At 38.1% G+C, this 27,820-nt stretch overlaps 1 protein-coding gene across 4 annotated transcripts in view; it reads right to left on the reverse strand.

The window, feature by feature from the left end:
• The window catches only part of ARFGEF1 (ADP ribosylation factor guanine nucleotide exchange factor 1), an 85,795-nt gene that overhangs the window by 44,308 nt on the left and 13,667 nt on the right, over window positions 1–27,820 (reverse strand). For 2 of the 4 annotated variants that reach the window (XM_042465209.1, XM_042465207.1), the window contains exons 2-6: window positions 7,816–7,846; window positions 4,690–4,846; window positions 3,143–3,289; window positions 1,490–1,669; window positions 157–433 (exon numbers count right to left, since the gene is read on the reverse strand). In XM_042465209.1, coding sequence (XP_042321143.1) covers window positions 157–433; window positions 1,490–1,669; window positions 3,143–3,289; window positions 4,690–4,846; window positions 7,816–7,846 — 792 coding nt within the window. Of the gene's footprint in view, window positions 1–147; window positions 434–1,489; window positions 1,670–3,142; window positions 3,290–4,689; window positions 4,847–7,815; window positions 7,847–27,820 lie in introns of all 4 variants that reach the window. The other 2 variants (XM_042465205.1, XM_042465206.1) reach the window with 1 other exon arrangement.

The following is a 27,820-nucleotide window of genomic DNA, read 5'->3' on the forward strand; positions in this document are numbered from 1 at the left end:
TCATCTAGGGATGCTGAGGGGGTTAGAGGGGCCAAGGACCACAAAAACAGCTTGTAGTATCTCCATGTAGCTTCACAGCCTCACTTTGTCTATTTCTGACTTAATGTGATTTCATTTCTTCTTTCACCCCACTTTGACTAAACCAACCATTATTACTTTCTGCTGCTGTTGCTTGGTCAGCTTCTGTCTGTTCATTTTCTGCACTGGAAATATCAGACCCATTTTCTGCTTCCGTATCTTCTTGGAGGCTCTTGTCCACATCGTTTGTGTGATGGTCCAAGTCTCCTTCGTGTTCCTGGGACAACTGATCAACAGTCTGCTCTGAAATATGTCTTAGCTGAGGTGATTCAGGCTCATGATGGCTTAGGGGTGACTGCTGCAGATGGTACTGCTGCCGATGTCTTTCCTTCTCCATTTGTTTGGCTTCTTGAAGCTAGGATCAAATTGAATTTGTCTAAATAAGCTATGTATTAGAGAAAACCCATTTTATTAGAGCACTTTACACAATTATTTTTGTACATTACACAACAGAGAGTATGAAACACTAATGAAATCTGGTAAAACATATCCAATTTAGGATTGTGTTTCCATTTTTCTGACACTCAGCTCTTGATATGTAAAATTCATACAACTTAAATTATGTGTACTAACTCATCTGAGTATTTAGTTGATCAAATCTTCCACAGATCAAAGTAACTTCGACAGAGACTGGCAAACCAATTCATGAATGAGACTATGTGTGAAAGGGATCTAAGAGTCATAGAAGACCATACATTGAACATGAGTCAACAGTGTGATGTCGCAGCTAAAAAGGCCAATGCGATTCTAGGCTGCATCAATAAAAGCATAGTGTCTAGATCAAGGGAAGTAACAATACCTCTCTATTCTGCCTTGGTCAGGCCTCATCTAGAATACTGTGTCCAGTTCTGGGCACCAAAATTCAAAAAGGATGTTGAGAAACTGGAGCGTGTCCAAAGGAAGGTGACCAAAAAGGTGAGGGGTCTGGAAACCATGCCTTATGAGGATAGACCTAGAGAGCTGGGTATGCTGAGCTTTGAGAAGAGATGGTTAAGAGGTGATATGATAGCCTTTTAAAATATTTGAAGGGATGTCATGTTGAGGAAGGAGCAAGCTTGTTTCCTGCTGCTCCAGAGAATAGGACCCGGAACAATGGATGCAAGCTACAGGAAAAGAGATTCCACCTCAACATTAGGAGGAACATCCTGACAGTAAGAGCTATTAGACAGTGGAACACACTCCCTCGAAATGTAGTGGAGTCTCCTTCTTTGGAGGTCTTTAAACAGAGGCTGGATAGTCATCTGTCAGGGATCCTTTGATTGTGAGTTTCTGCATGCCAGGGGGTTGGACTGGATGGCCTTTGTAGTCTCTTCCAACTCTATGATTCTATGAATTCAAATGTTGCATAGGAATTGTACAGATTGAAATAGCATTTGAAATAATTCTTTATAAGAAGTATTATGATACTTACAGCTTGGTTTTCCATACGTGCAAATATGACATTCAGCATTTGTGTGAGAGTTGCCTTGGCTGTAGTTTGATTTATGAGATTTTTGCTTGCAAGGTAAATATTGTAACATGTTCTTACAGCTTGTAGCACAGTCCCTTCATGAATCTCTATGTGCTGAGATGTTACTGCTGTTAACAGAGCCTAAAAAATATAATGTTGAAGCTCCTCTCAATAATAACACAATATTAGTGTACACATAATATCCATTCAACTTCAATGTGTTAACTATATGCTCTGGTCTATGTGTACAGTATGTAACACTAAGATATTTGTGGCTGCTCCAACTGTTAACTACTGCCAGGTCAACATGATATACACATAAGACGTACATTTAAAAGGCACAAGCATTGTATGAACCAATTATATTTAGATGTTTTACCCTGTATCAAACTTAAACAGAGTATCAGTAGACAAGATAACATAGGGGCTATACAGATTAGCTAAAAGGGGTGGCGTTCCTCCCAGATCGGGGTTGTGGTAACCGCATGCCGTGGTTCCAATCAAGCCTGCGGAAGATGAAAAAGGAGCAGCAAAACACAGCTCCTTCTTGCTCCCTCGTGTAGATGCAGGACTGGAGGTGCGTCATAATGGCGTGCGCCGTGTTAATGGGCACGCGCCAAAATGACGCCCTGGGGGAGGAGTCACAGCGTCGAGCATGTGGATGGTCTGCCATGACTCTGCCCATTGGCCGGCACAAAGTGCCGGTCTGTATCCCCCATCCAGATATTTTCTTCCTACCAACATACTGACATAGTTATTTTCTATTTAACGATGGTACTAATTACACATTTATTATTCTTTTAAATTCAGTAGGACAATTAAAAGACCTAGATCCTGATCACTGATATGTTAACTATCATGTTTCAAGCAAACTGGAACATTTATGAACAGAACCAGGAATTAAAACATTGCAGGACATTTTTAACATAATGTTCAAATCAAACAAATTCAACTACTGTGTATATACTTGAAATATATACTTAGTAGGTTCTGATGAATTGTTCAAGAATAAAAAAATTTACTAGCCCAGCCAAACATTTTAGTGTTACTAATTTGAAAAATGCCATTAAATGCAATGAAATGTTCGAAGCAGCAATCACGCTTCTCATTAACATCTGACTTTCAATTGCAGGTCAGTTCCAGAATACATCCCATCAATGCCATATCAACTTTACAAAAGCCCTTTCAGTCTATACTAAAGATTCATCTCACTAAACACATGACAATGCTGTCAACATCAAAAGCATCAAACACGTGAAGAGGAAGGGGGAAGATTTCTTCCTCACTTCTTCCAACTTGGTCACTGATTATAATGTGGACAGCTACAATGATCTTTGTGCAGGTTCACATTCAATGTCATTAACAATGAACTTTTGAGATACAGACAAGAAAAGATTTGTTCAGTCTTACTTTATTTCTGTTGACAATAGATTGTTTTTGGGAAATCAAAACTTTTATAAGCAGCTACGGTTCTAACTGATTAACCATAATATTAAATGTTCTCAGGTTCAGCTCTTGCCCAGTATGTTTGAATTGCAAGACAAGACAATTGATTTCAACAGCAAATTCTACCTAGTTCAAAGTCTGAGCTAACATTCTGTAAAAAAAGCTTACCTTTATAATTTGCAACTGAACACCTTCATCTGTCTGAGGACCTTGAAAACATCCACATATTGTTTCGATAATTCGATCAATCAATTTCTTCCCAGGAGCTGTACTGTCTGGAGCATTTCCAGTCAAATGGCCATAAGCTATAAGTTTCTAGAAGTGAAGTGAAAGAACAACTATGAAGAAACAAAGTTAACATATATCTCTTACCTTAAAGTCAGATGAATTCTCACTTAAAGTATTTCACTGCAGTGATTTCTAGTGTTTAAAACCTGTGGCAAGTTAGTAATGAAGAAAAACAGCAGAGCCAGATAAGGACTAGCAAGATACAGGTTGAGTCTCCCCTATCCAAAGTTCCAAAATTCATAATAATCCAAAATCCAAAAATGCACAAACTTATTTAAAATATTCTGCATGAAGTGTACAAGCTAAGTATATAAGGTGTACAGTATATGAAACAAAAATGAATTTCATGTTTAGACTTGGGATCCATCTGCAAGATATCTCATCAAGTATATATGAAATATTCCAAAAACTGAAAAAATTGAAAACCCAAAACACTTCTGATACCAAGCATTTCTGATTAAGGAGACCCAGCTTATACTGGCCAATTCTCTCTTCCTCAGTTCATGGCAAGGACAGGTTGCATATGTGCAGCTATAGTTCTCTGAGTGGTCATCTGTGAACTCACACAAATAGCCCTATCTACCTCCAGCAACCCTAAATAGGGGCTTTCCTAGCAAAACTGCCAGTTTCATTGGACACTAATGTAATGATCCAAAGAACAGGCAAGATGGAGAAATGTACTGAAGAATGTGATTTCTATTGATGCTACTGCAGCAGCAGCTGAAAAGGAACTGGTAGTTTTGACAGGAAAGCCCCTATATAGGGCTACTGGAGCTGAGCAGGGCTACCATCAAAATGCTTATGTAATGCTTTAGATCAGTGATCCCCAAACTGTGCTCTTTAAGGGATTTTGGACTTCAGCTCTCAGTATTGGCCAACATGGCTGGGGCTTTAGAAGGTTCTGAAAGATGCACTGAGTAGGCTCAAGATAACCCAATGGTGTGAGTCACAGAGACCACAAAGAGGAACCAACTTTTCCTTTTAGGAGAATAAATTAAGTTTACCATTACACACAGTTTTCATCTAGAATGAAGTTTAAAACAGGTTTTTCATTCTGCTTTAGTATCACCCTATGGTTGATGGTAACTATTGTTACCCCATTTGGACAACACAGACTATGATATGATCACAAGAGCTGGATTAAGCATAGGAATCTGTAGCATATTCCCAATGACCAAAATATTGTTTAGCAATGTCATTTAACTCAAGTCAATATACAGACTATATCAATCAAAGCAACTCATATCAAGCCTGTCTATTTTTTGTCTATTTTTGAAAAAAGAAACCTTTTCAAAGATGGTTTGAAACCTGATTGACTATTAAAATTGTTCACATGGTGTAATCTAGGAATACAATAACTTCCTCACTTAAGAAAAAGAAACCACTAACTAAAGCAGCAAGTTAATGACATGTCATTCAATACATACCTGTAAGCAATCTAATGACGTACTAACAATTCTGGGACACTTGGACTGACATGCCAATTCAAATGGTAAGAAGTATTTGTCTGCTTCAATAAAACTTGTCTTTGATTTCACTGGTGGAAGAGTGCTTGAACCAGGCTTTGCTTCTCCATGAGGAGGACTGAAAAAATGATCCAATCAAGAGGGCAGGTAAAATTAACAAAGAGTTTAGTATAAACACAGGAATATCTACAGCTAATCATAATATCTTTGTTTTAGAACCTTTATTTAATTTAACAGTCAAAACTTCACTTAGAATGTAAAAAAATAAAATCAGTATTTTTAAAAAGATAGATAAACATTACAATAAACATAGCAACAAATACTAATTACACAAGTCCCTGAAGATAATCTATTACTAGATGGAATCACCTAAATGATTAGTTATAAACTGATTTGGATACAAATACAATCCTCAGTACCAATAAAGAGCTATGGAAATAATTATTTGTACGAGGGTACCTCTTAAGACTTAGGATTTCTTCTTTGTAAAACTGCACCCTGGACTGCATTACTTGTAAGAGCGAGAGTGTGCTTACATGAACACATGCATATGTATGAATACATAACAAATATAACTTTAGTTCATTGTCAAAATAAATGACTTTGAATTTGTGCTCATATTAGTATCTATCTGTGTCAAAAGATGAGTGGATACATTAAACAAACACATAAAGTGAACATAATAATACTATAACTTTAATTAACAATACAATTTTTAAAAAGGTAAGAATCTAAGATATATAGCATGAAAAGATGAAAGGGAACAGGAAGGAAAAAAAGAAATGTGGCAGCACCTTTAAGACTAACTGGTTTTTACTTTAGTATGAACTTTCATGGATATAAACCAGCTTTTTCAGATACAGTACCAAGTGGTACTGAGGCCTCAGGTATCAAGTGTATTTATACAGTTGTGGAAATGGGACAGAATATAATAGGATCCACAAACATGCAAATCATGTCCCTTGCCCCAAAATTTCAAAGGGCTGTGCGAGGTAATGCAGGTCTTTCAGATTTTTACAGTGGTCAGTTATTGATGATGCATGAAAGCAATAAATCTGCTTACCAAAAGTCAGTTTTCTTGGGTTCAAAACTCTGACAATATTCCTTTTGTTGTATGTGCAGTAGCAAAGAATCCTGTATTAATATGTGTAGTGTGAAACTATTGCCTTTTTCCATATCTCTACTAATGGATTGGCATTTGTGAATATAATTCTATTCAGCTGCTTTGATTTCTAGTCTTCCTTTGCAATTTCCTTGTTCAAGGACTGCAACCTGTACATCCCTTACTGTAAATCCAGGATGCAGTAGCATTCCTGCATCCGGTGTCACCTAGTGTGGGAAGGGGGGGGGGGGCTAGCGAGGGAAGGGACTTAGCACTTTGTAGTTTGTCTTTATTCCTCAATAATATATTGTGGAAAGACTGCTTTACAGATAGAGTTGGAATATTATCTTTGAACCAATCTCCATTTGAAAAAGCAACACTTTGATTTGATTATTTGAAATGGCTATAGCATTCCCTTTATACTAGAAACTAATAAGGGATTTCTTATGTTAGGCTAAAATTATGAAGAGATAGAAAGTTTTATTTTCGTAGGGTAGTTTGACAGGCTTTTAAAAAGACGACAAAAACCTTTCTCTTCTGGCAGGCCTTCCCCGATTGATAATGTCCAGAACCAATTGAATCCCCCTCCTTTTATTATTTTTCTAATTTGTGGTTTGTTTATTAATTTTGTCATATTGTAATGTATTTTTAAAACATGTTTTATTGTTTAATTTTATACCTGGGAGGGAGGGTTGGGTATTGTGGTGCTTGTTGTTTTTATTGTTTTATATTGTACAAACTCTGCTGTTTCCTGCCTCGATCCTCAAAGCAGAAGAGGAGGGATATAAATATATTATTATTATTATTATTATTATTATTATTATTATTATTATTATTAGCTAACAGTAAAATATGAAAAATGTATTCTTTCTCTACAGCAGGGTTAGGCAACCTTTTTGAGCCGGGGGCCGGGTTGCTGTCCCTCAGACAACTGGGGGGGACGAAGCCAAAAAATAAATAATTAAATATTTTTTTTTAAAAAAAAATCAAATAAATAAATAAACCAGGACAAATGTAGGACAAAATTTTTCAAATGGAGGGCACTTTTTAAATAAAAAATGGAGGACACGTGAAAAAATTTGCTGATTTTTAAAAAAAATGTTAAGATAAATGCATGTTTCTGAGGCTTCTATAGACAACTGCCCCACCATGCCCCTCGCGCGAGATGCCAAAGGCCCCGGCGGCAAGACCGGGCTGGGGACGGTCCCAAGGCCTCGCCGGGCTGCATCTGGCCCACGGGCCGCAGGTTGCCTACCCCTGCTCTACAGTGTCCAGAGGTCTAAGTATTTCTTAACCAGGACATTCATTTATCCAATAGCAGGCTGATTCATCTGACATTTTTTTCTACCATATATATTCGACTGTAAGTCGACCTCATGTATAAGTTGAGGGCAGGTTTGGGGACCAAAATTATGGATTTCCAAAGTATCTAAATGATGAAGCAAGGGAAAACAATGCTCAAGAACGTATAAAATTCCAGCAGGTATAACTGTTTGTGCTCGCACTGAAGGCTGGATACATGAAAGAGTAGAGGGGAGTCAGTGCTCCCAGGACAGATTACACCCTTGCTTTTCACCAGAGGATGAAATCCTTTTTTATATATACTTACACAGACCCGTGGATAAATCAACTCAAGTTTTTTGGGTCAATTTTTGACTAAAATTTCTAGATTTATACATGTGTATACAGTAATTATTACCTGAAGCCAGAGTGATTAGAAAGGGAAAGTATAAGCTCAGGAAATTTAAATAACCAATATAAATTTTCATTTTGTGCTTTTAAACTAAAGTGGAAAATAGTGATACCCTTAAGCAAATCTGAATGGGTGCTTTCTGCAGTGCAGGCATGGTGATTTGATGTTACAGAGCTAATTTGTAAAGAATCCAACCCAAAAGGTAGTGAATAGCAGACTTAATCTCTGTAGTAATATTTAAAATGCAATTAAATAAACTAGACTACTCATGTTCAATAGTGAGGGAAAGTACCTTTGTTTTCCAGTTTCTGCTTTTATTTCCTCTGGAAAAAACAAAAACAAAAACCAAAAACCTGAGTTACTGGAAGTAAAATCCATATTAACATCATACTAAACAACAGCATTTATAACTAGAAGTCAACATTTCTAGTATCACTTATGGTTAAAGAAAACATCAGGATCACTTTCCTACACATTACTGCACCAAAGTATGATTTAGTCCACTTAAAGCAGATTTTTAAATATTTTATGTGTTTGTTATTGCTGTTATGTTTTCATTTATGATGTATGTTGATCCTAAGGTGAACCTACTACAGGTTTGTTTTTTGTTTTTTTTTTTTTTTGCAAGATTTATTCAGAGAGGGTTTGCTCTTGTCTTTATCTGAGGCTGAGATGGGGTGACTTGCCCAAGGTCCCTCAATGAGTTTCCACAAATGAATGGGGATTCAAACCTTGGTCTCCAGTCCAATGCTCAAAGCATTACACTACGCTGGCTTTACTGTATGTGTACTCTAAGGGCTTGTCTACGTGAACTATATATGCCAGATTTCCCTAGGCTGGCTGCATGCTTTTTACACCTCACAGACCCAAAACTCCGAAGCAGGTGCAAGCTGTTCACACAACACCCCGTCACACATTTAAAAACCTACATTTTTAGAAAAACCAAAGCAAAACACAGTGACAATGGGCAGGCCCCCTCCCACACAGTACATTCTTTAGCTTTTGTATGTTTTTGTAACTTTATACAGTTTTTGCGATATGATTTTAATTGTTTTAAATTTTTTATTGTAAAGTTTTAAAACAATTTTATCTGGGAACCACCTTGGATCCCTTTCTGAGAGAAAGGCTGCACAGAAATAAATAAACAAACAAACAAACAAATAAATTCTCAGCCTACTCACTGTTAAATAAAAGTACTTGTGCCAGTCCTTCAGAACATTAATATTCATTAGGATCATTATGAATTTAATTTAGATTTACCTGTTTATATTTATTTGTCTAAATAGTTATATCCCACCCTTTATTGAAAGGAAACCTACAATAAAACCAATATAACAACATTTATAATAGTATAAATTATTAAAACAATTTTAAATGGCTCAAATATATATTAAAACAATTAACAAATTAACAGACAGATTAAAAGTTGTAAAACAGTTTTAGATGAAATGAAACCATGTGTATGGGAGGTTTTGTAAAGTCTTTTAAGGCCCCCAAAGCTCTATAAACAACCATGTTTTTCTTGGCAACTAAACACCAGCACTGTTGGCACCAACTGGGCCTGAAAGATAAGGGTGTTCTATAAATAAGGAGAAACAGCAGAGAAGGCCTTCTCCCTTGTCCTTGCACAGCATATTGTCTTGACTGGTGGGACAAAGAGGAGGACCACTCCAACAGACCTTAAATCTTGAGCAGATGCATAAATGAGAGGCGCTTCTTAAAACATCAAGGCTCTAGTCTATAAAATAAAACATTTGCCGCTGCTGAAACAACTGTTTGAATTATCAAATCTAAAGGTGTTGAAACAAGCACCTGTCTCGCCTGCTCAAATAAAGAATTTGCACATTAAAAATGATGCTTTAAAATACAATAAATACTGAAGTAAATGCTGAAGAAAAGTAAATACTGAAGTAAACTTAAAGAAAAGTAAAGTAAGTTTCATGAAGTCTAGAAAGCAGTCTCTCTGCATTTTAAACCTTGGTGAACACAGAATTCTATAAATGGCATGGTATGTAATTCAAAATGCAACTCAACATCATTAGCCAGGACCTCTACACAGTTTATAAACTAAAAAAATATTCTAAAAAATTATGTTAGCGATCTCAAAGAATGTAGCAGCTGCTATATTGTTTTCATTCTTCATTTAACTATCAGGAGCATAATAGCCTAAATGCAATTATTAGTGCAAACTAGAATCAATTGGATTTGCATATTTTTAAATTTAAAAAAAAACCCTTTTAATATTACTTTACCCAGAAAATCAGAAAACAAACCAAGAAACAAGCAAAATAAATAAATAAATAAAAACCTGCCCACATGAATGATAAAAATAAAACTTGATTCTTTGGCAGATTAATGTACCACTCTGAATAGAAAAGAGAAAAACAATGACTGGAATCAGGAAACATTACCATTGGGATTACATGGTACAATTATCAAGTTTTATGAGTTTATGCATATTACTGTATAAACTCATGTATAAGTCTAGAAACTTTAGTAAAAAAATTGCCCTTCACCGAAAGTGAGTCAACTTATCCAAAAGTCAATGTAAGTACTGTACTGTATTTTTAAAAAGGTAAAGGTACAGTGCTTATATACTATTTTCTTTTAGAACTGCTCACAATCTCAGATTCTCTGTGATCAGAGATGACATAATAGTATGAAGACAATCAAGAGAAAATGGCAAAACAAGTAACCAAAACCATGTGAATCAGGCTAAATTTCTTAATTTCTACCACTGAATAAATTGCTGGATTTAGAAATGTTATCATCATAAAACATTAATTTTGGCTGTTTTTTTCTGAAGCTGTCCCATGGTCAATCATTCTTTTCTCTTCTAGAGCTTGCACTACTTCTCTGAAACATCGCAAGTGGACAGCAAGTATTTTACTCTTCAGCTCTAAACTGGAAGCTTCAGAAATTAACTCCCACACTCAACAGGTCACAAATAGAGTCTGATTGCTCTTCCCTGATTGATTTAAGATTTCTGTTTTCTGAAGGAAGGCTTCTTTCCTTTAACATCCACCTTGATTGTTTGTTAATCCTCCTGCATTTGTGCCTTCCTGGATCTATACATTCACATATATCATCAGTATTTTATATAAATCTCTGTTCCCCAAACTCAATATTAAAAAAGCATTATTAACCAATAGCACAGAAGAGGAAAATGCACAGTGTATTAGTACAGACAGTAAAAGGTAAAGGTCTCCCCTTTGACGTGATTGTCTAGTTGTGTCTGACTTTAGGGGGCAGTGCCATCTTTGTTACTACACCAAGGGAGACAGTGTTGTGAAAGACAACTTTGGTCATGTGGCCAACACGACTAAACATTGAGGCACATTAAAAATTGTTATCTTCCCACCAATCTCCTTGCACTTTTACATGCTTTTGAACTACTAGGTTGGCAGAAGCTGGAACAGGGGATGGCAGCTCACTCCGTCACACAGTGCTTGGGTCTTGAACTGCTGACCTAGTGATCATCAGAGTCAGTTTCAGAAATTTAATTACATCTAAAGAGTTGCTCATTCCTATTATATTTTGATGATATACGAACACTTAATTGCAAAGGATAAGATTGTTAGAATTTAGATAGGAATTGGAACAAACTAAATTGATTATGACTAAATCAACTCTTTTTGATTAAACCCCATATCTTCATACAAGCAGTTAGTATTCTACCCTTCGCCTTTTCCTTTCAAACAATGTCAAAGGAAAAGGTTCACTTACGGATCTAAGAATCGTCCTATGCCCAATTATTTCCTATGGCAGCAGTTCTTAATTTGTGGTCTGCAGACCCATGGGTGGCCATGATGTCTTCACGGGGGTCTGTGGGGTGCTCAGTCATCCTTCCTTCCTCTTTCTCCAACTGACAGCCATCCTTGCCCCTTTCTCCTACAGCCAGGGAGTATATGGAAGCACTGGGTGCAGAGAAGAGAAGGATCCCAGGAGGATGGCCAAGGCAAGCAGCAGGGACTAGACCCCTTCTTCAACTTCTCTGCTGGGCACCTCTGCTGCCATGCTCCCTTGTGTGCCTGCTTGCCTTTCCCACCTCTTTTTCCTGTACCTAGAATACATGTGGAGCAAAAGGAAAACCTAGCCATTCCAAGTCAAGGTGTATAGTAAATATAGTATTTGATGCATTTTAGGGTTTTAACTCTTGAGTTATGTCTTGGGGTCCAAGGCAAAGAAAGGTATTTCAAGTGTGTCCTTGGTTAAAAAAAGAAGTTAAAAACCACTGTCCTATGGTGATGCGGTGGCTTAGTGGTGAAGACACCAATTCTGATGATCAGAAGATCAGAAGGCTGGCAGTTTGAGGCCCGAGTACTGCATGATGGAGTGAGCTCCTGTTACTAATCCCAGCTTCTGCCAACCTGGCAGTTCGAAAGCATGCAAAAGCAAATAGATTAAGTACCACTTCTCAGTGGGAAGGTAACAGCATCTGGTGCAGTCATGCTGGCCACATGATGACCAGAGCAGTCTTCTGACAATGCTACCTCTTCGGCTTAGAAAACGGAGATGATCACTGCCCCTTACAGTCGGTTACGACAAGACATTCATGTCAAGGGACTACTTTTTCCTTTACCTTTATGGCATCAATATGACAATTTTCTGTGTTTTATGGGACTCTTCAATTGTTCCAAAGCACGTGGCAATTTTCACACCCATGTCCCTCTGACAAGCCACACAGATGTATCATGCCAGAAAAATGTCATGTAATGTCACACTTGGTTTCAATTTAAAATCAGTTGGTTTATTCCTATTTTTGGCTTTGGATTGATGGTGATACTGGCTAGGAGCCTGTTCCACCCAAACTGCTGCATTTTTGTGACAGTGTGAGTGGCTTGAGATAGGAGAGCATTTTGCAGGGAAAGTTGGGGGGGGGGGTTGCCCAAAAATGCCACTGGAGGCCATAGTTTCTGCTTCCTGATCTAAACATAAAGCAAGATGCTTAGAAAAATACAGAACTTTAACAGAAACATGTAAATTCACTTATATTCACAAATTCCAATCCACTAGTGAGAATGGTTTCTTGGCCCACTACATAAATTACAGTTTTTCATCACAGTTAGACATGTGACAAAAGAATTTGCTTAGATAAATGTTTCTGTTTCAAGCAAATTGACATTAGGTAAGCAGAATTTACTGCTTTAACACCTTAAGACCAACAGACCAGCTGCTTGATCCAGCTGTATCATCCTGTAAAACTGTATGATGCCAGTGTGACAATTTGCATCATTTTGTATCCCACTGCATTCTAATCCCACCCCACCCTTAGTACTTTGTAAATGCTAAAATAGTCTGTGATGCAATACTGTAATCAGTGCACTGTGGTTTGAAAGCCACAAAAGCTCAAGCTAAAATAAATAAGCTATTCTCAAAGATGTAGCCAGATCCTCTCTCCTTTTTACATACAGTGGGCCCTTGTAAACTGCTGGTGTTTGGTTGCAGGACCCCTATGGATACCAAAATCCATGGATGCTCAAGTTGCATAATACACAATGGTGTGGGAAAATAGTGTCCTTTATATAAAATGGCAAAATTTTTTGCTTTTTAGAATAAAAAAAAATATTTTCAAGCAATGGATGCTTGAATCTATGGATGTCAAATCTGTGGATATGGAGGGCTGACTGTACTAAGAACCTGATATTTAACAACTGCAACTGGTAGAACAGATCAGATAAGAAGAAACCAGTTTGGCTGATGCAGTTTTTATTTCAGCGTGTTGGACTTGCTTACAATTAGCAATAAGGTTTTTTGCCACTTTGTGGCCCGTTACAAACGGGCCTAAAAGTGTGCGCTCCGCGCATGCTAGGGTTAGAAAGGGGCGTCCTTTCCGGACGCCCCTAACCCTAGCACGCGCGGAGCGCGCACAAAATGGTGGCGGCCATTCCACACGGCCGCCGCCATTACGACATCACGACCGCGCCGCTTCTATACGGGGCGGCGCGGACGTGATGTCATCACACCGCGCCAGGGCAAATAGTGTGCCCCTTCCCCGGCTACAAAAGGAGCTCCTTTTCCATTTGCGTCGCAGCCTTCAGATGGCTGCGCCCAGCGACACAGAGGAGAAAGCTGATAGGTGATACATTCCTTGTTCACATCACATCAATTCATATCAGTTGAAAACCTGCCATGTCAGTTTCTGGGACCAGTTCCAAATAGTGTTTTTGACCTTTAAAGACTAAGGTATGGACTTTAGATATCTTAAGCACAGCTTCTTAAGCTATCTAATGTGGTGGTCCAGCAGGGTTCCCCTGGCCCATGTGACAGGGACAAGCATGGTATTTGTGTACATTGGATTCTTTCCAAGAAACTCACCACAAGCCACTAGTCCACCATGGGCCACTAATGTGAGTAATTGTAATCTAAAGGACTGCCTCCCGCTACCCACACACTACCTAATTATAGCCATAATACAAGGCCACTGTCCAGGTGCTACATGAAAAGAGGCAATGTGTGTGTCTACCAAGGAGGAAAGCTTTTTTCAGCTGTGCCACATCATAGGTGGAATGCCCACTACACAGAAGCTTTTTAGACTTTCTGGCATTAGGTGAAGACTTTTATTTTTCAAGCCATTTTAAGAACTATTCTAGTTTTTTAAAAGCTCAGCAGAGTGGATGAGGACAGAATGACTTGAAAGTCTCTGATTCATAGATTAGTCATAGGTTGAAGTTGATTTGAAGGCAGTTAAGCAGCAAAAGTTCTTCAATATTTGCACTAACCTGCTCCTAGTTTTAATCTGATTTCTTTACACATTTATTTCGTTATTAGTAAATTTATGTCATGTAAATCACAGAAATATGAGGTTTTATGCTATTAGATTTAATACAAAATTTAGTGATACTGTATACTTGAATTAAAGTAAGTAGTTTTAAATAAATGTAAACAATGCAAAGTTAAAAATATTTGTTCCTATCTTACCATTCAGAAAAGCAATAAAAGTTCCTCATACCTTCAAAGATCAAGTTATTCACTGGTTTACACAATATGCAAAATTCATTTTGGTCTTGGTGTCCCATGTATTAGTAAACCATTTGTATAATAGAGGGAGCACATTCTTAACCCAAAATGAAGCTATTGAAATTCTAGCTGATGTCAATAAATTAATGATCACTTCAAGATCTTTGTCACCCACAAGATCTTTTAAATAATTCAAAATAGGGCCATCAGTGGTTTAAATTATGCATTTTTTCTAGAAAATTCAAGACTAACTTTCAGAACAGCTTTACTTGCACACAACTCCAAAAAGATACAGTACTGATATACTGTAGTCTGCAATTATTGTACCACATCACCAGCATTTCGCTTTACAGATTGAAATGTTATACTCATTGCTGCTGATTTTATATTTTGCTGTCTCTAGTTACTGATTTGTTGGTATTATTATTGTACCTTTACATACTGTTCTCCTCCAAAATAACTTCTGTTTAGTGGGTAATTTAACAGTGCAACCAACAAGCAGGTGTAGGAGCTCTCCAGATGTTATTGAACTGCAGTTACTATAGTTAACAGTGCTGATCAACACCATCTGAAGGGACATGTGATCCTCTTCCAGGTGTAAACTTTGGTTTTCAAGAGAGGTCCTGTTCCATGCTCCAACATATTATAAGACAAGTTTCACAAGGCATTACCGACAAGGCTCTCTCACTGGTGGTACCCAAACTATGGATCTCCTTGCTCTAGACAACTAGCTTGCCTTTATGCGCCTTTGTGCTGCTAACTAAAAATATTACCTGTTCTCTGATAATTGTTGCAATTGTTTACTACAGCTATTTTAGAAGTACAGATTGAGTCTCCCTGAACCAAAATGCTTAAGACCAGAAGTGTTTTGGATTTTGGAATACCTATATTTGCATATCATGAAGATGGGATCCAAGAGTAAACACAACATTCATTTAAGTTTTATATAAACCTTATACACATAACCTGGAAGGTTTTTATTCTATATTTTAGTAATTTTGTGAATGAAACAAAGTTTGTCTACACTGAACCATCAGAAAGCAAATGTGTAACTATCTCAGCTGCTCATGCAAAAAGTTCTGAGGTTTTGGAATATTTTGGACTTTGGAATTCTGGATAAGGGATAATCAACATGTATTATTTTATTGTATCACCCATAGAAATAATTTTTATACCTGAAATATGGAATGCAATATATAATCATATGCAGCCTGGAATTACATTTATGGATAGCAGTGAAAAGATCACTTCATATCGCTTACTCAAAGCAGTATTTGTAGACAGGAGACATGAAGTCCACAAGAACTCCTCAGAATGTAAACAAAGTGAGGAAATCATCCAACAAAATGACTGAACAATTTTAGACTTTCAAGTTGGCCTAAATTTAAGTATTTAGTGTTACTCCTTAATACAATACACTACAGAGCTGTTCACATGGGCCAAAAGGTCAATGTTTTCCCTAGCCTCATGCCATTTGGACACAGGCCATTAGCTCCGAGCTGGGATTGGGTCCAGATCTGGCAGATCAGATGTGCATTCAGCGTAATTCCTGGGCAAAGGGGCCTTAATGCGGGTCAAAATGAACTACCATTTGCTAGAGTTTCTCTGAACCTCTGCGGCAAGCCCCAGCAGACCAGACAGCCCCATGTGCCCCTTACCTTTACTCCTCTGTTGCCACTAGTGAAAAGACCAGTCTCCACATCTGGTGTGGAAACAGGGTGCCTGGCTGTGTGGCTATAGCCAGGTGCCCCATTTTCTTTTCTATTCTTTTCTTTTGCAATTAAAATCAGGAATGTCTTTATTGGGACTGTTGCATGATGAAATAGAGAAAAAATACAATCACTACAGTATATGATTACCACAGCGTAGTTATTATATGATCAGAAATGGAAAAATACCGAGATCCCAACGCAAGACAACTGGCTAATACATTTGGTAGAAATTGATAAATTATCCATCTTGTTGAGAGAGAAATCTTTGGGAACTTTTAAGAATGACTGGGAAACTTCTTTTTTATATTAAGTTCCAACACACAACCAACACTGAAAAACATAAACACAAAAACACAGACAGTCCAAAACGTAAACCAACCCATATACTCACATTACTGTAAACAAACCCGAACATTATCAAATTCACAACCCCTTTACCTCTTTATAATCTAAAACTACATATAACATGTACTATCCTTCCTACTACTTGGATTCTTATTGTTTTGTCTTATTTTTCTTATTTGTTTTATCTTAAAATATTATTTTTGTTGATGTCTCCACATTATTTAATTCTTTTTAATGAACATCTCTTAATTTTCTTTTCTTACATTTTTCACTTAACTTAGATAATTAACTCTCTGAGCAAATTTTTATATTGTCTATTTTACAACTCTTGTTTGTCTTAAAAAAATTATATAACTTTTCTGTCTTATATCTCTAGTGCTTTTTGTTCCATTTTGTATATCTAGCCTTTACCTGATATTGCATAGTATTTACAGATTAAATACAAACAGTCATATTCATCAATCAATTATAACATTTTTCCATCTTTTCCTTAAATAGCCATAAGTCCCAATCTTGTTTTATCTGGTCCTCTGTTTTATCTTTCATCCAGCTGGTCAATCTGTCCATTTCCGCCATTTCATATACTTTAAATAGCCATTCATCGACGGATGGGATTTGGTTTCCTTTCTAAAGCTTGGCGTAAATGATCCTTGCACATTTAAACATGTAAAATAATAATTTCCCATATTGTTTTTCTACATTATCATTAATCATTCCCAACAGGAAGACCTCCTGGGAAAAAGATATCTGTATTTTTAAATCTGTTGTTATTATTTTGTATATTCCCAACCAATATCTTTTTGCCTCCTTACATGATCATCAGAAATGATAGTAAGAACCCGTAGACACTGAACATTTCCAACAGTTTGGCTTTTTTAAAAACCATATATAAGAGATTTTTTGTGGCGATAAGTACCACCTATAAGTCATTTTGTAAAGGTCTTCCTTTAATTATTGATTAACAGTGTGTTTTAAACTCTTATTCCAAATTTTCTGCCATTTATCATATTAATGGTGCCCCATTTTCAAGTTAGATGTGGTGACTTGGATCTTCTCACTAGCAACAATGGTGCAGTATTGGTAAGGGGTACACAGTGATAGCGGGTCTGTGGTGCAGGGACAGGCAGGTATGTAAACACCCACTCATCCCAGCGCCAAACCAGGGACTGATCTGGGTTGGAACCTGGACTAGGATAACACAAGCAGAAATAGGAAAGTTAATGGAAAATGCTATTATAGTATGTTATGTTTATAATAAAAAACTTAACATTTACCATTGATTATATTTACAAAGAAAAAGATATTTTGTTTCAGTTATGTTGCAAACTTAGCATTAAATTTAATTACTGTACAAATTTTTTAACAGAATGTAGCTAAAAACCCCATTTATCATTTCCCTCCCTTGTCTCTCTTTTGAACTTCAGAAGGAAGAAAATACTAACATGAAGTTTGCTAAACCCATTTTAAAAATTACTCACCCACTGAGGAGAAACAACTGAGGTTCTAAAGAAACACACAACCAATTTTGGCACAATCAAGAGTTAACTACAGTCAAAAACTTATACAGATGGTATTTAACCCCAACAGAATTATCATACATTTATAAAAACAGCTCTTCCAAGTGTTGGGAGAAGATTTGATTTAAATGGACCTTATTTTCAGACAGGTATGTGGTGGATTTGCTCAGTCGTTTCAGCATTTTGGAGAAAAGTATTCCAAGATATGTGTGTAACAACAAACCCAATTATACAGCAGTTCCTGGACCTTACACTGCAAAGTATTTTCACAGGTCTGAACTTTCATATACAACATATAAACCTCATTTCTTCCTTCCTATTAGCACCCAGACAATTAACATCAAAGCAGTAGAAAACTGACAGCTTACTGGATGTCTGTATGGTGCACAAAGATATGGGACATATCTGAGAGTTTGAAACTTAACAAATCAGTCACAAACATTTCTGTGGGATACTGGTTTATCACCATTTGTCATAAGAATCAAAATGAAAATTATAGAAAACAAGGTCCAGCTTCTCATGGAAAAATCTGGAATAATGCCTTTTTCTAGTACAAACATCATAATCAGGTGATCTCATTATCTCCATTTCCTCTAATAATGGCATTGATTTTATTTCACATTATATGCTCACAAGAATTTTCTTTTGTATCCAAGTTGTTTTTGATATTTTTAATTTTTTTTAAAAAGAAAGAAACACAGATGGAGGAAAGACACAGAATTCAAAAAGCTTTATTAAGAGAGTTCTTAAACAATATCCACATGACTTCATCAAACCTCCACAAGAACAATTCACAGAAATCCTTTAAACAAACGGGAGTAGACTAAAAGATTCAAATTCTTCCTCATCTCCAATTATTCTTTTTTCCCCCCATGTCCTTTTCCTGGGTCGTGTACTCTCTTTTTTACATCTTTCCACTCTTCCTACCTATTAAGTTCTCACTTTCTCATTTCTGTATCATTTTGTCTGTTCCCTTTCCTGTGCACCCTCTCTACTCTTCCTTATTATGTTTTCAGTTTCTTCTAAGTCCTTTTGCTCTTTCCTCCACATATTTTTATTCCTCCATTTCTCTTTCTCTTATCTACTTTGTCACATGTCCAGTCTTCCTTTCCCCCACAAACCTCTTATACAGTATTGCAAGCTTCTGCTTCTTGTTCCTCCCTCTCCTATTATTTGCTATCCATCATGTTTGTTCTCTGCCCACCACCACCCCATGAAAAGCTATTGAAGACAATGGTGAGGAAATGGCAAGATGAAAGAAAACAACAAACAAAAATGTTACCCCCTATACTTTCCCATTTAAAATGCCTTTGAAATTAAGCTAAAAGTCATGGAGAGAAGTAGTAGTTTCTGTTTGGCTTAAATGGTTTTCCCCCCTTAAAAATATGATTAATATTAACTCATAGGTTTCCCACTTCTGGCAAGAAGCATCTGTTGCGGAAAATCCTTTATCAACCTAAACCACAAAGGCCTTGACAACAAAACAGTCAAACCTGCTGTGCAGGAAAGGCAACTAAAGAAGCAGGTTGGTATAAATATCACCATGCCCTATGAGGAACGACTTAGGGAGCTGGGGATGTTTAGCCTGGAGAAAAGAAGGTTAAGAGGTGATATGATCGCCCTGTTTAAATATTTGAAGGGATGTCATATTGAAGAGGGAGCAAGCTTGTTTTCTGCTGCTCCAGAGAACAGGACCCGGAACAATGGATGCAAGCTGCAGGAAAAGAGATTCCACCTGAACATTAGGAGGAACTTCCTGACAGTTAGGGCTGTTCGACAATGGAATGCACTCCCTCGGAGGGTGATAGAGTCTCCTTCCTTGGAGGTCTTTAAACAGAGGCTGGATGGCCATCTGTCAGGGATGCTTTGATTTGGATTTCCTGCATGGCAGGGGGTTGGACTGGATGGCCCTAGTGGTCTCTTCCAACTCTATTATTCTATGATTCTATGATTCTATGATTCTATGAAATAGAGACTTGAGCTAACCAGAAGAAAGAACAGAGGAAGATACTATTTGCAGTCCAAAAAACAAGAATGTAGTATTTTACCAAAAATAAATAAATAAATGCATCTACCCTCTTTGAAAATTAGGATGCTGACAAATAGTTACTAAACATGCTGCAGTGTAGCCTCCTGAATCCAGTGAAAAGTTATTTCTGTGGTTCAAGAGAACCTTCAGAATAGCAATCAGAGGACACAGAGTGCTCCAGCTGGTTGTGGGAGGTCAGGAGAAACTGGTATCTTTCCTCTTATGCATGGAGCACTTCAGATCTATTACAACAAAGTCAATAATCTAGTCATTAAGGGCAATACCACACTTAGGAAATTATCAGATGGGAGGGGGGAAGCTGGGAGTAAGAGGCATAGTCCTGGCAAAGTTGCATGATGGTGTTGAAGATTTTCAGACACATCACACTTATCCAGGACTTAACCCATGAAGATCCAGAAATGCTCCAGCAACAAACCATTCATGAGGAAGTCGTGGGAATGGTCTGTTGCTGGAGTATTCCTGGATCTTCATGAGCTATGTCCTGAATAAGCGCAACATCTAAAAATCTTCACTGAGACTGCATGATTGCTGGGACTGTGCCTTTGTCTTCCTTGATTTCCTCATCCAATAATCTCAATTTTTATCTGAGAATACATATAATCTCTTTAACTCATAACAGCAATATATGAGGAAACTTTGCAAATACATTTCCATAAGTTGTCATACTCAGTTGTACAATATAGCAATTTTAAACTTTCAACTTAATGGTCTTAGGAAGTCTCACTCCTATTTAAATGGTAATGTGCAACTGCTTTGCTTAATTCAAAATATGGTAAACCTGAACTGCAGCATTTTGGCACATTCCTGCTCATTCTTCTGAGTGTGACATTGGATTTCAGTCTGAGAGCAGTATCTTGATCATTTTGACCCTATAATCTTTCCCCTACTTTCATTTCTTTTTTCCTCTGCAAACCTATACACTGCATAAGGAAACTCTTATCCCTGCAAACGTTCAATTTAGAAAAGAGAGGTAAGGCCAGCTAGAGTCATAGCACAGTACTATTATTTCCCCACAGCCGAACCCTGGAAACTAGAATGTTGCAGTACTGACCACTGTCAATGTAAATGTTTTTGGTGGAACCTGAGTGTACCTTGAGAGGGGAAGAGAATGACTACAAGGTTTTGAGGGGGCAATAATCATTCATCAGGGGAAGACAGCAAATTACACATTTAACACAAACAAAAACTATTTTTACATTTGATTTTGGATGCCTGTCGCACTTCTTAATGTGCAAAAATGTCTTTGCTTAAGAATGTGTGAATGGTTTTAAACAAGTTGAATTCATGCAGCAAGATTTGTTTTCATGTAACTGCCACAACTTTCTCCCACCTAATAAATTAAATTGATGTCACTTAGACTAAAATGCAATTAATTCAAGAGATTAAATCCCAGTCAAGGAAGCATATTTTTAAAGCCACATCAGACAACAGCCACATCTAGTCCCAAACAGCTACCTGTATAAATAAATCCTAAATCAACTAATTTGAAATGTGTTCTCTGAAGAATAATACTATGGAAACCATGGACTGCCATAAAAATTAAGAAATGGATCTGAAGGCAAATCAAACCAGAACTCTCCCTACAATACAAAAAGATAATTTGCTTGCTAAATTTGAAGACAGATAGAAAAAGGGTAAGGCAGACTGAGTCAATTAAAGAGGCCACAGTTTGAGTGTGCAAGATCTGACAGGGCAGTTAATAAAAGGATCTCTTGGAGGTCTCTCATTCCTAAATTTGCACCAAGTTGAGGCCACCTTAATGGCACATAACAACATAAATTTGACAAGTCATACTTAACTATGCAACTCTTTACCAACAAACTCAGATTGTAGGTACTGAAAGGACTGGAGCTGGAACAGTCACCGAGAAACAAGAGAGAAATAACAGCAGGTTTGGGGAAAATCCCAAAATTTGCAGAAGGGTAACAAATATTTTAAAGAGATAAAAGCAATCGGAGCAGGAAATTGCCTCTAACATTGCAGTGATATCTGAATATATTCATCAGCCATAAAATGTTGAATATCAAATGAAAAAGGAATCTGGAAAACCAGGAAGAAAGCTGCAATTAAATTAAATGCCTTGGGGAAGTGATTCTCAAACTCTAGTCCTCAAGGTGTTTTAGACCTCAGCTCCCAGAATTCCTGACTGTTGGCAAGGTAATCTAGAGCTTCTGGGAGCTGATGTCCAAAGCATTCAGAGAACCAAAGTTTGGGGATCACTGCAGGGAAGGCATGATTAGTTTATTGGAAAAACTATTGTTAAGCATGAATATACTGCAACACCATGTTCTGTTTGAGGCTTTCCATAGTCATCTGACTAGCCAACACAACCACAGAATGACTGACTTAATTCCCTGTCTTCTGATCTAACATAACTCTTCTTATGTTCATGTAGAGAAAGAAAAACCATTTCCTTTATAACCAACACTGGAGCAACACTACTAATCTGTCAGCAGTGTTTTCAGGCCAGTAACCTCCATACTTAGGTGCATCATTCCTTGTCTGATCTTCCAGACCCCATTACCTGATATAGATAAAAATATGCTTAAGAAGCAAAGGGAAAAGGAAATAGTAAACAGTATAAAAAGAAAGGGAATTTGACTAACATGTTCATTGAGGAGCCACTTTTCCAATACTGCCCCCAACAATGATTTAGAATAAAAAGCTAGCAACAATGTATTTTTCATATCTCAGAAAACACTTTACAGTCCAAAGGTGTAGTCCAAGCAACTTCAGTGAAGTAATCCCGTAGTGAGAAAACCAGGTTAAGAATCTATTAAAAGCATTTTTTTTTTATACAATGACCCATGGGATAACGTCTCCACTCACAGTAACAATACCAACAAAGGTATTAAAAAAGAATTGTTGTCTTTTCTGTGTACATGCTTCATTTTTAATTGATACATGAGAACCCTTGTGATAAATGAGATGTCAGGAGATGGCAAGTAAAACGGCAAAAGGCAGATCCCTGACAAAATAATCTCATTCCAACAATATTAATACAAAACAAATTGTGTCTACTCCCAGTCAAGCTGGGGGAATAATACAGCAAGCCAAAAGGTCTCAAGACTGCAGATAGAAAGGGAGAATCTATCCCTTCCCAAAAACAAAACAAAAATTTCAAATGTTTCCTCTCATGGGTTAATCTGTCTTTTGATTTCCTTAGCAAAACTGTTAACCAAATGATTATTTGGCCATTAAACCTATTAGCACAGGGGTAGGCAATCTTTTTGAGCTGGGGGCCGGGTTGCTGTCCCTCAGACAACTGGGGGTCCGAAGCCAAAAAAATAAATAATTAAATAATTTTTTTTAAAAAATTAAATATATAAATAAACCAGGACAAATGTGGGATAAAATTTTCAAATGGAAGACACTTTTTAAAAAAAAATGGAGGACACGTGAAATTTTTTTGCTGATTTTTAAAAAAATGTTAATATAAATGCATGTTTCTGAGGCTTCTATAGACAATTGCCCCCCAAAGGCCCCAGCGGCAATCAGCGGCAGGACCAGGCTGGGGCCGGTCCCAAGGCCTCGCCGGGCCGCATCCAGCCCGTGGGCCGCAGGTTGCCTACCCCTGTATTAGCACAATAGACAAAGCTGGATTTCTTACTGTTAACTGCCATCAAGTCAACTTTTACTTATGACGACCCTATGAATGAGAAATCTCCAAGTTACCCAGTCATCAAGATGCAGGGCCTTGGCTTCCTTGATTAAGTCTATCTACCTGCAGTGTGGTCTTCCTCTTTTCCTGCTGCCTTCTGCCTTGCCAAGCAATATTGTGTTTTCTAGTGAGTCAAATCTTTTCAAGATATGTCCAAAGGATGATAGTTTCAGCTTAGTCTTCTAAGCAGAGTCCAAGTTAGATTGACCCATTTATTTATTTTTATTGGTCCATGCTGCTCCAGAGAACAGGACCCGGAACAATGGATGCAAGCTACAGGAAAAGAAATTCCACCTCAACATTAGGAGGAACTTCCTGACAGTAAGGGATGTTTGACAGTGGAACACACTCCCTTGGAGTATGGTGGAGTCTCCTTCTTTGGAGGTCTTTGAACAGAGGCTGGAAGGCCATCTGTCAGGTATTGCTTTGATTGAGAGTTCCTGAATGGCAGGGGGTTGGACTGGATGGCCCTTGCAGTCTCATCTAACTCTATAACTCCTTCCAAATTTTTGCAATTTGCTGCTGGTAGTGAAGTATTATATTGTTGTTGGGTGACTTCAAGTCATTTCTGACTTAGGCAAACCTAAGATTTGTTCAAAGGGGATTTGTCATTGCCATCCTTTGAGGCTGAGATAGTGTGACTTGCCCATGGTCACCCAGTGGGTTAAATAGCCATATTATAGCCAAATCTAATCACCAAAATAGACACCTAATAGCATTTTACTTTTTAAAAAGTTATCAGTAACAGCTAAGTGGCTGCTGCCTCCTCTGGTAGTCAAGACATAGGGAATAACCCTCTAATTCTGGTGTTAACCTGAAGATTAATTATTAAGATCTCTGATTTTTTCTTTCTAAAACTAAAGTCAGCCTGGACAAACAGCAAGATGGGGCAGGGTTAAGCTTCTTCTTCTTGTCATTTTTCAGTTCAGCATCATATCCTCAAGCTGTCTTTTTCATTTTTAGGGGTACATATGTGGTTCATCATATCTTCCTATCTGCTGACAAAAAAGCAGCTCAGGAAAACTATTTGGGCATCAGGTGGGAGTGGAGGTAAACAGTGTCTTCCCCATTCATCATTCCTAAGCTAGTTTGTGTTTTAGAGAGACAGCAGAATGAGTGAGTGAGTGAGAGACAGACAGACAGACAGATAGAATTCATAGGGTATGCAGTTTCAGCCTCAGTAAAAACAGTACTTTCCCCTTACATTATCAAGCACTATCAGAAGAACAGCCTCTTATTCATTATCTGGGTAGGGTACAGCCAAATTCGGGGGGGAGGGAGATGATAATTCTCTGGATTTGGAATCTATACAAGTGCCAACAGAATAAAGGTGGTCAAATTAGATCTCTTCAAAGTTGCTGAACTGCAACTCCCATCAGCCACATTCAGCACAGCTGGGAATTGCAGTCTGATAACACATTGAGGTCTTATACTACCCTGATCTATCGTAGGCTTTTTTTTATCATCACTGCATTAAATGACTGCATGTGATTGGACAGTAGTGCATTGATGTTAAAACAAAAGGTAGCATCAACAACAAGTGTGTATGATCTTTCCAACCCGGATCCTATTTCATGCTGAAAATGTGTTTTCTTTTTCCAAGTTTGCAAATATTTTAAATATCACATAATGTAGATCAGCAGTCTGCAAACATTTTTGGGCTACTGTCTCCTTTCCTCTTGGGCAACAATCTTAGCACCCCCAATGCCCATTTCATGCTATTAGATCCACTGTTTGTGCAGCGGTCACTCAACCAATGGCATCTTCCTCAGTCTCACCAAGCTTGCCATTGATTCTTCTGCCTCAGCGTCTCATGTGTTAATACAGCAGTGGCAGCAGCCCAGGCCCACTCCTCCATCTTGCCACCACCAACCTTACAGTAAAAGGAAGGCCAGCTACTCAATGACTGCTCCCAAAGGGACTGGGTGCAAAGCAAGCATTGATCAAGCAGCCAGTCAAGCAGAGACTGAGAGCCTCTTGGCCATGGTGGCAAGGCTGCTGGTTCTCCTTGTCTTTCTTGCATGACTATACTTTGACTGAAGGCCCCCCCTTCCCCCCCCCCCCACACTACACCCCACATCTTTCACCTTTGGAGATTACTGACAAAGTCCCTAGTTGTTATATCCATAATATAGGGTGAAGACTGAGAACACACTCATCCAAAAAAACAAAACAAAACAAAAAACACACAACAACAACAAACTGCACTGTTTTACCAATTTTACTGGGGAGAAGAGAAAATGATAGTATTTTACAACACTGCAATGTAATTCAATAGTTATCCAGTTCCTAGTGTGTTTATAGAGTTTCAGGAAAATGAAAGTGGGCAAGTAGATTTCAGAACTGTACTTATGCTGATGCCCAATGCTTCCCTCAAACTCATCCCCACTGCAGCTGTAACTCCCTGTGTAATATTAAATATTGCTCCCAAGGTCTTTGAATCCAACTGGATTAGGTTTTTGGTGCCCTAGTGGCTGCAGTGGGAGGGAGAGGGGAAGTAAGTCCCAAGTCATCTGGTGTTGGGATACTGGATGATACCATTCAGTCTTGTCATATGGCATTAATTAAGAGTTGGAGGGGGTAAAAACAATCTTGAAAAGGCCCGAGAGTTTCAGCCACATATGGAAAGATTTCATTTAGTGTACCCAGGGGCATCCCTATTGGGGTGCAGAGGATGCAGAACACACCAGGTAACATCCTAATGGAGGATGACACCACTGCTCCCCAAATATCTGCCTTTGGGCAGAAACAGGCTGTGCTGTTCACTGTATCCCTTTACAATGCTACAACTCAGTGGATGAGTTGGGCAGAGATGCCTCACATTTTAAATTTTTTAAAAATATATATTTTTAAATTCCTTTAAAATTTTCTTCAAAAACATCACATCTTTGCAATTTTCACTACATGAAACTATGTACAGTGGTGCCTCGGGTTACGAAATTAATTCGTTCCGCGGCCGCTTTCGTAACCCGAAAAGCCTTCGTAAGCCGAATTGCCATAGGCGCTAATGGGGAAAAGCCGCGATTCCGTGCGAAAAAGCCGAAAAAAGCACCAAAAGTTTTTTCGTAACCCGAAAAAACATTCGTAACCCGGAACAATGATTCCCTATGGGATTTTTTCGTATCCCGAAAATTTCGTAACCTGGGTATTTCGTATCCCGAGGTACCACTGTACATGTAAACGCATTTAGGCTATGTGTGTAAAAATGTCTTCATTTTTCTTAAATGTCCTACATTTTGCAATGCTTTGTCCTCCTTTGCAAGTATGACATCTGGTCACCCTGAGGGCAAATCACTCTCTCTCAGCCTCAGAGGAAGGCAAAGGCAACCCCCCCCCCCAAACAAATCTTGTCAAAAAAGGTGATGATTTAACCTTTGTTGTTCCCTTAATGTCACTTGCAACTTATGCAACTTTAGGGTCATGGTAAGTCAGAAACAACCTGAAGGTACATAACAACAAATAAAACCAAGATAGTGAACCAAAAACACTTGGCATCTATTATTATTATTATTTATGGTATTTATACCCCACCTTTCAGCCCTAATGGCTATTAGAGTGGCTTACAATTATTATTTTCAATTAGATGGTTCCCTGCCCTCAGGCTTACAATCTAAAAGACATGACACAAAAGGAGAAGGGAAAGGTAGTGGGAAAGGGGATGAGGTTTAGTGGTTCTTCTCTCCCTCTGAGGCCTGGACCAAGGCAGATGGACTGGAGGGCGGGCTCTTCTTCTTCAGGCTAGCCCTGGTGGAGCTGGGCCTGCCTGGTCACTCCCTCACAGGCTGAAGGATGACAGCTATCATGGAGAGAGGGATCTCTTTTTTCAGGCTAGCCCTGATGTAGCTGAGCCTGCCTGGTCAACTTCCTCGCAGGCCAAAGGATGGCAGTTATGGAGGGAGGAGTCTCTTTCTTCAGGTTAGCCCTGATGTAGCTGAGCCTGCCTGGTCAACTTCCTTGCAGGCCAAAGGATGGCAGTTATGGAGGGAGGAGTCTCTTTCTTCAGGCTAGCCCTGATGTAGCTGAGCCTGCCTGGTCAACTTCCTCGCAGGCCG

This window comes from Sceloporus undulatus, chromosome 4 (assembly GCF_019175285.1).
Source record: "Sceloporus undulatus isolate JIND9_A2432 ecotype Alabama chromosome 4, SceUnd_v1.1, whole genome shotgun sequence".
NCBI classification, from domain to species: domain Eukaryota; kingdom Metazoa; phylum Chordata; class Lepidosauria; order Squamata; family Phrynosomatidae; genus Sceloporus; species Sceloporus undulatus.